Consider the following 13467-nt stretch of genomic DNA (forward strand, 5'->3'; position numbering starts at 1 on the left):
ATTGACCGTCAATTACTGATCGACGCGGCTTTAATCAATTTTATCTGTATTTCTTATTTTTAAGGCTTTTAACGTAAATGTCCCAATAATTAGATATGTATAACGATGCAGAATTAAAATTGTTTAATTTTTTTGAGGATTCACATGATCTAATTATATAATTGATTAAAATATAACACATACATATAGCTCTTTTTTTATCAATTGCTTCCGTTTTCCGGTAAACCGATTTTGACTTCCTATTCACCACTATATTAGCATGACAATAAGTCAGCATCAAAGCAGCTAGTAGAATTTATTGATAATTACGATGCACATTACAAATATTATACAAATTAATATTATTCTACGGATACTCGTTTTTATTCTAATTTTATTTTACAATGATCAATAATCAATTAACTTCAATTAATTATATTAATTAAAATTAATAAGAAATAAATAATTCATATTTACAAATCAAGCTCCAAGAGTTAAAAGGCCAAAAATCGAGCAAATTCAGGGTGTAATTTCCAATATTTATTTCTACTTATAAGGAGAGAACAAACCTTGGACCTTATGGATTTCGCTAAATATTCAATATGTTGCATTATACCCCTCCCACTAATACACGGTAAAATAAATTTATTCAATGCATAATATACTAGAACATATTGGTTAATTTGACATTAATGTTATTTTCTGTCTAGATAATAAAGATATGCGTTATTTAGAGCAACATAAGATACATTTAAATTGCCACACATCTTTATTTATGAGTTACCATTGCAAGATGAAAAATAATTCTCATTAACACTTTTGTGTGGTTTGAAGCTTGGAATTCTAAAGATTGCTACCAAAATTATTGGATTTTTCAATATTATTTCTCGTAGTATTGTTTATTCTTTTAAGTACTGCAGATTATTTTTACATTTTTTCGCAATTTCCTGCGTTACATTGCACGACACTGTGGATTATAAATTGTCAAGAGTAGTTGTAGAAAAGTTGTTAGTCTCTTTATTATGTCGCAGAATCAGAAAAATTTTCTATAGAATGACTTTCTAATGTTAGATTTTGATCTATTTTAAGAAGTTCGTCAAACATAATTTTATTAGCATTTAAAATATATAAAATAGAACTCGTGAAAATAAACATAACAAAAGAAAAGTAAATGTAAAGCGCCGAATACGAGTAAGGCGCTACTCGTAGTTGCTTGTTTGGTGCACAGAAATAAAATTAGTAACAATCGTTTATCAAATTACAATGTATTATAAATACGTTCCGGCTCATCTTCAGCCATCTTTCAAACCATTTCCAGCGTGTAATGACAATTTTATTAACATTTTTGCTATTAACATCAATGTCATTATTACCATCATTTCTTTTGTCTTTTTTTTTCTATTCATTTTTCTTCTCGTTTTTTCTATTTTTTTTATATTTTTTCCTATTACAATCACTATTATTTATTAAAACATTTCCGTTTATATCATTTCAGGTTTCAATCATTACAGTATACTTTTCAAGTTTTTTATTTTCCCCTTTAGCATCTTCTCGAGCCAATATGTTATTTATGTGAACTGTAGCAACAAATGGTCAAATTGTTCTTTGTTTTTAGGCGTTTTAGACATATAATAGGATATTAATTAAATAATATAATATATTGCATTTATTATTTGAATCTTGTCTCATATATATATATATATATATATATATATAAAAGGTAACAACATTCAATATATATAAAATAAATATATATATATATACATAATAAAATATCCTTTCAATATACAATATTTGGTTCGCTCTCTCCGTTTTTCTAATTCATGATTATCGTGTAGAATAATTTAATAAAAATAAATATAATAGTCTTCAGCAGATGTTAGATGTAAAGATAACTTTTAGACGCGTTTGATAAAAAAAAAAAAAAAAAAAAAATGAAGAGTGTCTCAGTCTAATTGCCGAAAGTATCGCAATAAAAACTTTTCAGTACTGAACATAGAACCTTCTTCGGCATGTCCCTTTCGAAAACAAAATAAATACGAGCGATTCGGAGCAGTAGGAGTAGATGAACATAAGACAGGGAGGAAAAAGAGCTCAAAGAAACAATAATAAAAAAAGAGAACAACAACAACCCTGAGAGCAAGCCGTACAGTTCGCGAAAACCGCGAACGAGGCAGGTAGTATAACAACGGCTAGAATCAAAGTATATCTTCCCTATATATGCTACCTATTACATTAATTAGATGCGTCATCTCTGTATTTAAAAATACTAATAATATTGCATTGAATATAAATATATTATCTGTTATAATTAGTAATCAATTATTCGAATAGTCCCCCTCTAAAACCTCCAAGTCCTGCCTTCGTTTTGTGTTTTAAAATTCCATTTGCGCCACCTCGCACATAGCTTCTCTTCCAACTATACCACCGTATCATAATCTAAAATATATGTATGTACATATAGTTGAGGCAAAGGCAGCCATTAATTCTTTGTAACCCTTTCTTTTTTTCCCTCCCCCGTCTCCGCGCGCTAGTATTTAAATTTATTTTTATCCGTCTGAGACTCGTTAATATAATAAATCAATTAGCTCGTTTATACCAATCCTCAACAAACGCATCAATTATATTCACGTGTTCTGTACAAATCAAATGTAATAACGCTTTTTCTTAACACCTCATGTACACTTAAGACTTTAAAATTCACGCTTTAACTTTAGTTAAAAATCGATAATAGTAAGGAATACAATATTAGTAGTAATAATTATAATTGATATACTAGTGGTTCTTATTCCGCATCGTTATTTATCGGTATTATTCTATAAAATAAGTTGTAAAAAACAGCCGTAGATAAAACACGTCGCTATTATTTGACGCTCCCTCCTTTGCAAGTTAGATATTAAATAACGCGTTATCTATTTAGAACAACCATAGTGTATTTCATCACTTTTTCATCTATATATTTTTTCCTTACGAATTTATCGTTTGAATGTTCAATAATATATTAACTATTTAACTCTTTAGTTGCAAACATCACATATATACATGATTCTGTTACAAAGTTCTTAATCCAAGTTGGATAGAAACAAATAAAAGTTTAAATAATCATGGAAACACTTTCCTGTTATTAAACTTTATAAAATCATTATATATATATATATAAATTTTTAAATATTGGATAGTCTAATACTTCTCAGTGAAACTCAATTATTCTCTAACTATGTAACTTATGTATTAGATGGATAGATGCTAAATAATTACAATTAATCGCCCTGTAGAGAAGAGACGTTGATTATCTTTGATGTATACAACATAGGTTTTTTATCTTTATGGAATATTATTTATTATTATGTTAATAACACTAAAATCTACCTTGGTGCTCATAGTTCTTTATTTTCACTATTTAAATTTTATTTCGCTGAGATTTTGTTTAATATATTAATTTTTAAAATATAAGACTTAAAATATAGTAAATTTGTATTATAATATTCCATAATTGTGATGTATTTTTGTTGAGAATTTTAAAACAATCGCAGCTAAAGAGTTAATTAGTTACTTCTTTTATACGCGTTTAGAGGTAAAAGTGCGCGTGTGTGTATATACGTGTATGAGAGAATATGTGTTCATGAGTGTGTTTCTCTGTACGTGTTTCCTTTGTATTACCATAATAATTAGGATGTAAAATTGGTTGTTTGATTGAGCTCTCTAGTCGCATTTTTGTTTCGTTATGTGTTTAGTTAAGTGTGTTATTGCGTTGATCCCAGAAGTTCACACGAGTCGCGTTTTGTTAACATTGCACTCGCTTCTTTTCATCCGTTTAGCGTGTATGACACCGGTTTTTTCTTCCCGATATATTATTTCGTCGCAGGCGAGAAAGAAGTTACTATAAGAATTCTAACAAAATGCAAAGTGGTTCTAAGTTCGAAATCGATACAATCGAAATTGATCGATAATACAGGATAATAAATACCATCGCAGAAAAGAAAAGATTGGCTTATTCTCTACACCTTTGAATGCAACACGATTTAACACTTTATTGTCAGGATGCGTAATAAGCATTAATGACATGAACGGCGAAACGAATAATGGAAAGAGTATGAAGAAAAATAAAATTAGCAGTCGATCTTGCACTTAAGATACAATGAAGCCTTACCCTGTCGATGGACAAGGAGAAAAATTATGGGCAATATTAAATTACGTTATATGAGATCGCATTTTATAACGCTTAACGAAAATGTTGGATTCTGTAACCGTAATCTATTAATTACACCTTTATGTGTGGTATAAGGTCTATCTTGGTGAATTATACATTAGCATAATACTCGCCATTCTCATCGATAAAGTAAGACACAACGCGACCCGCTCGGTAATTAAACATGAGCATTTGGAGAGCACTCTTCCGAAATATTCCTCGTTTAGATCTATGGTAAATCCTACAGAGTAAATACAATTAAGTCATATATTTAATCAGGTAAACTTTTCAGGTCAATATCCCCCACCGAGACATATCCACACGATTACAATATACCCCTCCCTCCACCTTATCTATCAATGATCTCATTCTACTGATCTAAAATTTAAACACTTATAAGCATCATCGCATATTTCATAATTATCGTCGACAGTAATAATAGTGTAATAATAGTAATAGTGCAGTTGTAGTACTTGCAGTATTAGCAATAGCAAGAACAGTGATAATTTATTAATAGTAATAATAGATGTATACAATAGTAATAATATAGAATTAATTGTAATAGTAACAATAATCGTAGCCTTAAACGTGCCTAATAGTTATTATAAATCGGAGGTAAAAAATAAACCAGTTTTCACGTGCATTACAGTATGGTCGAACAGAAGCCAGTCCGACGGCCACACACTAAGTTCTTATAATACAATTTGTAAAAATATTTGTGATTGTTTGTCGGTCATTTTTTTCTCCTTATTCCCTCCCTGTCGCGCGCGTTGATATCATTTCCAAATCGTTGGAAGAATAGGAAAGCAGCCGCTAAACTAATTTAAGGAATCAGTATTCGTAAACAAAAAAAGAGTAGAAGAAAAAGGAACTGAGGAAAATACGTATTTAAGATACTACTAGTGATATGACATGAAAGTAAAAAAAGACGCCTGCAGAAACTGCATCCTGCCGTGTGTTAAAGATTTATATAGATATACATATATCATATTAAAATGATCTATATATTTTACACTATTCTCTGTAGTCAGCCTGTGTGATCGTCTTACTTAATTATCTCGTCAATTACTCATTATATCATTTTTCCTTTTTTTTTTAATTATCCGGTATAACAACTATTTTAATAAATACAAAATCGTGGAGGGACGAGTGTCTCGAATGTGCAAGTCACTCGCGCTGACTTTCCATCAGAGACCATAGTTTAAATATTTTTTTCGTGTATTCTTAACTGCATTACATACACCGTATCTGCTAACGGTGTGGAAGTGAACAAGTATCGAATTTTGTGCTTGTCCCGAGAATTCTTCTCGAACGAAAACTTATTCACCTCCGTAATAAATGCCATTAACGATTAAATGATTAGCATTTCTGATTCTTTACGCTCGCTTTCACTTGTTTGTTTATTATATTTTGCCTTAGAAGTTTCATCTTAAAATCTCTTTTAACTCATTATATATTTTTACAATTTGATATCGCGCTTCCTTTCGTCCATCCCAGTGCCATGCAAACTTCACTTGCCTCATGGGTGTGTATCCTAACAATGTCGATTTATTTATCGTGTTTAACATTTAACATTTAAAATTTATTTTTTTATCCAAAAAAATCACGGTCTCGCGAGCGATCAGTGAAGAAAGCAATATTTGAAAAAAGCCTAAACACCTTCTTTAGAGGTACCATTCATCTAGCTTACAAGAATTCGACCGCTCGCGAATGACATGCTGGCATGAACAAGAGACACTCCATTTTCTGTACTCGATTTTGCTTACAAATCTTAGTGGCTTTTTTTAGCAACCATTTTATATTGTGCAACTAATTGTAACTCTAATTTGCAGTTTTCTATAAAAATATGTTGCGTAATATCAAATTTCTTAAAAGATATCTTTCTCTAAATGGCATTCCTAATGCTGTAAGAAAGGTAAATCAACAAGGAATGTCTTATGTCATAGCGCAGATGTCACAATCATATGGTTCGCGTTTATTTTGAATATGAAGAAATAACCCACGAGCAAGGCCAAGCCATTCAGCGCATCGAGTCTCCAACTGGAGTCAATTAAAATGGTCATGAGGTGGGCCACTCTTTAAAATCGAAGCCTTGCTGACCGGGTTTAGGTGCGCTGGCAGCATACCCACCTTGGCTATTTTCTCCTCCCTGATACGAACGCTGAGGATAAGAAGTATCAGCGTAATTACTGTACGCAGAATACCCAGTGTAATCGGGAGTCTTGGCCGAACTGCTGCTGGATCCTGGCGCACCTGAACCGGTATTTTGGCGCGAATACATGTCACCTGCAACATTTGTATACAATATTAAGTCATTACGCTCATCTCATTCCAACAAGTTGTAAAAAAAAATGTAAAGAAAGTGAAGCTAAACGTCATGTGCTTGAAAAAAGTACTAAAACTAATTATTTACGATATTTATCTTCACTAACAATTAATACAATTTATACAACGCATCACATTCTCCATACTTTATTATTTAAACACTGAAATATAAAAAAATCTAAGTACTTAATGAAATTAATATACAACAATATACATACAACACTATTACTTTTATATATAAATAATACTATTAAAATCTATATAAATACACAAAATCTTCTATGTTTACTTTCTGCATTTAAATTTATTAACTTTAATTTCTTAAATTTCTTTTAATATTGAAAAATAGAAATAATCAAAAATCTTCACTATATGACAAAGATAAATTTTTGGCACTTTTTAGATAAATAATAAAAACATTATTTTATATCGCTTATACAACAAAACATCATAACAGTAATAATAGCTTTCTGTTAAAAAAAAATCTTAATCATTCTTTTCCATTATTCAATTTTTGAAAAAATTATATTTAATTGTACATATAATATACATACATATGTATATATAAAATATATAAGTGAATAAACATCAAAGATATACATATTTTATATATGTATACAATTTTATAAATACATATAACGATATCACAAAGATATATCTTTTTTAAGTAAAACTTAATAAAAAAAAAAAATAACATATAGGGGAGACCAAGACTCGTTGGCATAAGAAGCAAGTTGACATTGCACTTTGTTTATGTATTTATGGCAAAAAAACAATAAAAAAGTTATCGCAAAATATATATCTTTTTTTATAATATACATACTATTTTCAAATCACATTTACTTAAATGGTACAAATATTACAATTAAAAAAAAAAATGATTCAAGAGGCAAATAAATTTCTTAACGTTTCAAAATTTTATATTAATGTTCTTCAGCTTGAGAAAATATATCGAAGTTACATATCATTAATTAACAGTTTCTGTTACTGTATGACATGTTATTTTAAATAACACAATAACAATAATTTATTAAAATGATTAAAATTAAGTATATTTAGGAATGAAGTATGTTGACACATATAAGGCAAGCTCAGCTCACGTGCGAGTAAAAAGAGTGTAAACATTTAATTACAACTTAGTTTTAACAAAACACTTTACATTTAACATTTCTATACTGAAACAAGCTACATTCAAAATAGTTTACATTTGTTTTTCCTATAACAACACTTTGTGATTCGATCATTACAAAATCATTTTGAAAGATACAACGTTTATAAAAATATATTTGCGATCAATTTTTTTATTTCTATTACTTTTCATTAATTTCATATTCATTAATTTGATTTAAGTTCGTCGTACAAACTTACACCGTGATAATTTACTCTATAGAGATAAATAGTTGACTACAATGCAGAAAGTTCGTATTTTACTTATTACAAAAAAAAACTATAGCATGAAATTATACATTAAAATGTAAAGAAAGGTTTCCCTATCATATTAATACAATTTAATCATAATAATTATTTAAAATGTCAAATGTCGAAATTGTAAAAAACTGCCAGTACGCTTCGGTCTCCTCTATTGTTTACTAATATATTCTTTAAGTACTGCAAACAAATTTTACTCTGCAAATATCTGCCTATAAAACACTAGTTTTATAATTCATACATTTAAATTAGCTACACAACGTCAAGATAATGAGATCAGTATTCACATATTGATTCACACATATGATTAATTTACCTTTCAATATCGACTTTTATATAAGAAATTTAGATACTACATAATAATAAATTATAACTTAATTATAACTATATTAAAAATTTTCCAAGCAACTTATAAAATATATAAATCTTGTTAAAAAGATATAATTTTCTAAAATAATAAATCATGTACGCTAAAGATGTATAACTGCTGTATAATCATGCATTTAATATCAAAAAACCTATTACAAATTAGCATAATAACTACGTAAACAAATCATTTTAGCTGTCAATAAGTCACTTTTTGAATATCTAAATGTCTCATACTACATTTGTATTCTTAATTTATAGATTATAAAAATAATAAATATTGTAAAAATATTTATATATACCAATAACACATTTCAAATAAAAGATTTATATCAATTGCAGGTTTCATTACAGTTACAATTAAATGCAAATTGTGTAAATTAACAATAAAAAAGCACTAGGTAGACATAAATTTATTACACACAAGCAAAAATATTGAAAATATTGTACTGATCTCAGGATCTTAAAGACGAATTGATGTCAGTTGTACAACTTTTATTTTCTTTTTAAATTTTTATAGCTTATAAATAGCTCATTACTATTGATGTGTGATTACTTTCAGCGTTTACGTTTCCTGAGATAAATTATATTCGTTATTGTAAATAAAGAAGACATTAATTCGTCATTAGTCATACAGGTGATAAAAGGAAACAGGGCAGAATACAGAATATTATATTATTATTATTCTGCATCACAAATAATCATAAAATGTTAATTTTTTTTAACTTTTAGCTTTTTTAACTTTTATTTGTGATTATTTCTATTTTATAAATTATATTTTATAAATTATATTTTATAAATTATAACATATGCTCTCAGATCTTGAGACAAAAATATCATTTGAGAATCTATTCTAAATCTATTACGTAGAATAGTCTATGCAATATATATGAATATATAACTTTCAACTATAAATGTGATTAAATAACCCAATAAATGGGTACTGGCAGGGTACATGCTTTTCGAGAATCTACATGTAAAAAGTTAAGCGCAAAAGGCATATTCGGAAAAGACATACTTATAAAATATAATTAAAAAATTGCAGAGGAATGGAATATATCCGGGATAGGATCTATTTAAATAAAAAAAAAAAAAAAATTGTAATTTAACATTACCGTTCAGAAATAACCGTTTTCTAATGCTCGAGGCGTAATCTAGAACATCGTGTAGCGAATAAAACATAAGATAATAAAGCAGATATGATGGGAATAAAATAGTTGGACGAGCGGCAGTGCGTCAAGCGTACAGCAAGCATTACTTTCGATCCATAAAGTGAACAATATGCAACGAACATATGACTATATCTATTATCCCTACTCAATTCAACTTCAAGCAGAAGCTAGTATCTATATGCCATTTTCTACTTTTGCATATACATACATAAATATATGCAAAATTTATATCTATAAAAAATATAAATGATATAACATACATACATACACACACACACACATGTACATATATATATAAAAGATCTCTCGATGATATAAAATTGCATCTCAAATAAAAAAAGGTGAACTCTATACGCTCGTTGTGTGAATATAATGCAAATTTTATTCTACTTCCTTCAACCTCCATCACAGTTATGTCGTGCGTCAATGTATCCAATCTTCCATGTAATAATTATTATTAGAAACTCAAGCATAATGTGTTAATGTAATTTTTTTATTAGAAAATATACATGCTTATATAAATTTCTGTACAAATATATTTCAACCATTTTTATTTTCTTTTAGTAGTTACTGTTAAAATTGTACAATCTTACAAAATAAGACATAAAAATGTTAATGTAAACGCAATGTTATACAGATTCACCGCGCTTATTTATCTTACTATTGTTAAATTGCTAATCCAATTGTTAGTGTGTGTGTGTGTATATATATATATATATATATATATATATATATATATATATATATGTATATATACTTTCAGATAAAATATCACAATTAACAGAAGTTATGAGAATTGGAGGAAGTTTGTGCAGGAAGTTACAGCATAAACAAAAAGAAAATGACAAATATTCCGATGTTGAAAGCATCAACCCTTTGAGTACAATGAATCTATATACACATTTAGCAAAACTCATCAATCTATAAATTCATGTATGCATCTGACGAAAATCATTGGCGTAGGGTCATATATGTATTTAATGGAAGTCACAGCGTGGTTATGGATTTATATATAGTTGACAATGTCTCCTTTATAATTCCACCATAAAAAAATTATCTGATGTACATATATTCCAACTATAGCCATCACTACTGTAAACAGTAAGTACATCCACACAGAACGTTCGGCTTCTAAGCGCTGCGTACTCAAAGAGTTAATTCTCCCGACCACTAAAACTAAAATCAAGCTGATATAAGAAATTACGTTGCTGTAGCTAGGCGCAGAATTAGGTCAGAATGGAACTAAATGCGATGCCAAAGGGTGGAAAGAGGAAAGTTTGTTTGACTTGAGCTTGAAGACTCACCCTGCGGGCCAGAGGGGTTCGAGTTGGAGTTGGGCTGCGAGGAGTTGGGCTGAGGGGGCTGGGGTGGGGGCTGGGTCCCAGGAGGAGGCCCATTCTGTGGCATGTTCCAGGAGCTCCAGGAGCCCCCAGGCCCGCCTCCCGCAGCCCCGCCAGTACCCGCCGTGGGCCCGTAGCCCCCTGAAGCGGCCGCCGCCGGCCCACCTGCGATCATCAACCACACAAAACACGTGTCACCGACCGCATGTCATAGCTCACCTCATATTTTTCTGTTTAATTTATATTACTATTATTTTTCTCTATTTGTACAAATATAAAGATGTCTCTACTTCTTCTGTTATTTAAGAATGCCTCTTCGGCAACTTCAACATTCATGCTTGGTTCTCCTAATAAATAGATATAGAAGAAGAGCAATTAGAAGAAGAAAAATAAAAATAAAAAGAAAGCAATAGATAGGCGGTGACAGTAATTCTATACAAAAATTGCTCTTGTACAAAATATTATTAAATATGTATATGTGTGTATATAACAATATAGATTACAAAAGATATAGATAACTTTTCTATTTTATAATACATAAATGTGACACTTGTTATCATGAAATATAAGCATGTGACATGTTATCATACCCAATGTTAGTACTCGTTATCTCTAAGCATATTAGAGATAGCATACTATTTTTAATATAGCAATAAATGCTTTAAGGTGATCTAGTGTTATAGATAAGTAAAACAAGAATATTTTAGTGAAATCTGAAAACAGGCAAGTAAATTTCAATAAAAGAAAAGATATGAGAAGGATTAAATTTGAAGAGAATCAAGCATAAACTCTATAGATAAGATTATGAGGTCCAATATTTTGACGTATATATTTGAGATATATATTATGTCAACCCAAACCAAGTGTTAGAGTTTGCTCAGGATACTTGAGATATCAAAGTTAAATCGTAATTATATTTGCATGTTTTATATAGTTATTATAATATAATAATTATTATTATGCAAAAATTATATATATATATATATATATATATATAATTTATATTTACAAATATTTAATATAATATATATATTATAATTTATATATACAAAATCCCAAATTCGAGAATCAATTACTATAGTAAAAAAGTTTTCAAAAAATTGAGTAAAATAGTTATTTGTAACTTTTTATTATAAACAATAGTTTTTGAAATATAAAGATCTAAAGCTGGCCAATCAAACATTAAACAGTCGCAAGCTCGTTAATTACGTATATAGCAATGACACGGGTCTAAAAGTAATCTCTAACTAACTTTAAGAAAAATTAAGAGCTAAGAAAAGTTATTTCTAAGAATATTTATGAAGATAACATTTTCTCTTTAGGCATTATGTTAAAGTTGTATAATCTGCTCGTTATACAATAATAATAATAAACACATGAGTCTGGGCTGACATAATTACTCTTTATATTTCAATTTTTTTTTGCATCAAACCTGTTATATTTTTTTTCTTATTCTTTCTAAAACCTCCAGGGGGCAAATAGATCGTATGGTAAAAGTATTACAAGTTCGTACTATAATTGTATGAATTGTAGATTTCTCATGTTCTTATCTTTTTATTTCTTCTTCTAACCTCTCTAAGCAGGATGGAAGAGGATAGGAGCAGGATAAAAGTTATATTAAGTAAAATTTTATCGCTACCTAAAATATGGTATAAACGAAGTTGATATTTGTTAAAACTATCAATTTTAGAAAAATTGTTCAGATTAAATACTTTCCAATGTATAGCGATCTAACTGTATCTCAGCAATATTTTTGCAAATTTTATTTCTCTAGTATGCAATTGTATGCGATATCAACGTCGTTCACCATCATGTACCCTGTATAATACGATACAGTAATCCACTCAGTCATACTGTCAATTTCTATTTAATAATAAATTTTCCTAAAAATCTTTAATTTTGCTGATGAAATATCAGCTATAATTAATGTTAATATTTTACATCAATGATATAAATGCAAGAAAAAATAAAAAAATTTTTTTATATATAAATTTTTTAAATTTACATTTAGAAAATTTAATTTTCTAAAATTACTTCAGTACAGTCAGTAAGTTGTATACTATTAATATTGGACAAAGTGTGTTAAATTACATTAAAATTATCTCATATTCCATTATAATTCATTGAATTAAAATTTTGATTAATATTTGCTAAACGGAAGATGAAAATGTGTAATCTTCTGGAATTATATTTCAATTATATTTGAACTCACCATAGCTTCCGTAGCCCTGAGTAGCTGCAGCTGGTTGAACGTTATAGCTGCTACCCCATTGATGCGGCGGCGGCGGCGGAATTTGCTGCTGTTGTGGTGGTCCTGGTGGTGCACCCCAGCCTTGAGCATTATACTGGGTGCTGTATCCTGCGTATCCACCAGTTTGAGGACTGGTACCCCAACCCTGGTATTGTTGCATCATATTACCAGGCGGTCCCATGGGTCCTCCCATCATAGGTCCACCCATCTGCCCGTTCGGTCCACCCATAGGCCCCATATTTCCGGCCATTCCCATCGGCGGACCACCTTGTTGAGGTGGGCCCCATTGACCCTGATGACTATCGTTCATTTTGCTTGATGAGTCCCGTGGTTCGGCTCTTTTAATCTCAACCTGAAATGAATAAATATCACACAAATGTATTATAAATTTCCTTCTTTTCCAACAAAATTAATAAT

At 29.4% G+C, this 13467-nt stretch overlaps 1 protein-coding gene across 5 annotated transcripts in view; it reads right to left on the reverse strand.

Annotated features, from left to right (window-relative positions):
- Positions 1–13467, reverse strand: part of LOC105194098 (heterogeneous nuclear ribonucleoprotein 27C) — a 50549-nt gene that overhangs the window by 29292 nt on the left and 7790 nt on the right. For 4 of the 5 annotated variants that reach the window (XM_039455123.1, XM_039455122.1, XM_039455125.1 and 1 more), the window contains exons 5-7: positions 13012–13402; positions 10764–10964; positions 6299–6454 (exon numbers count right to left, since the gene is read on the reverse strand). In XM_039455123.1, coding sequence (XP_039311057.1) covers positions 6299–6454; positions 10764–10964; positions 13012–13402 — 748 coding nt within the window. The remainder of the gene's footprint in view (positions 1–6298; positions 6455–10763; positions 10965–13011; positions 13403–13467) is intronic. The other variant, XM_026130803.2, reaches the window with a different exon arrangement.

Source organism: Solenopsis invicta, chromosome 11 (assembly GCF_016802725.1).
Source record: "Solenopsis invicta isolate M01_SB chromosome 11, UNIL_Sinv_3.0, whole genome shotgun sequence".
Classification (NCBI taxonomy): domain Eukaryota; kingdom Metazoa; phylum Arthropoda; class Insecta; order Hymenoptera; family Formicidae; genus Solenopsis; species Solenopsis invicta.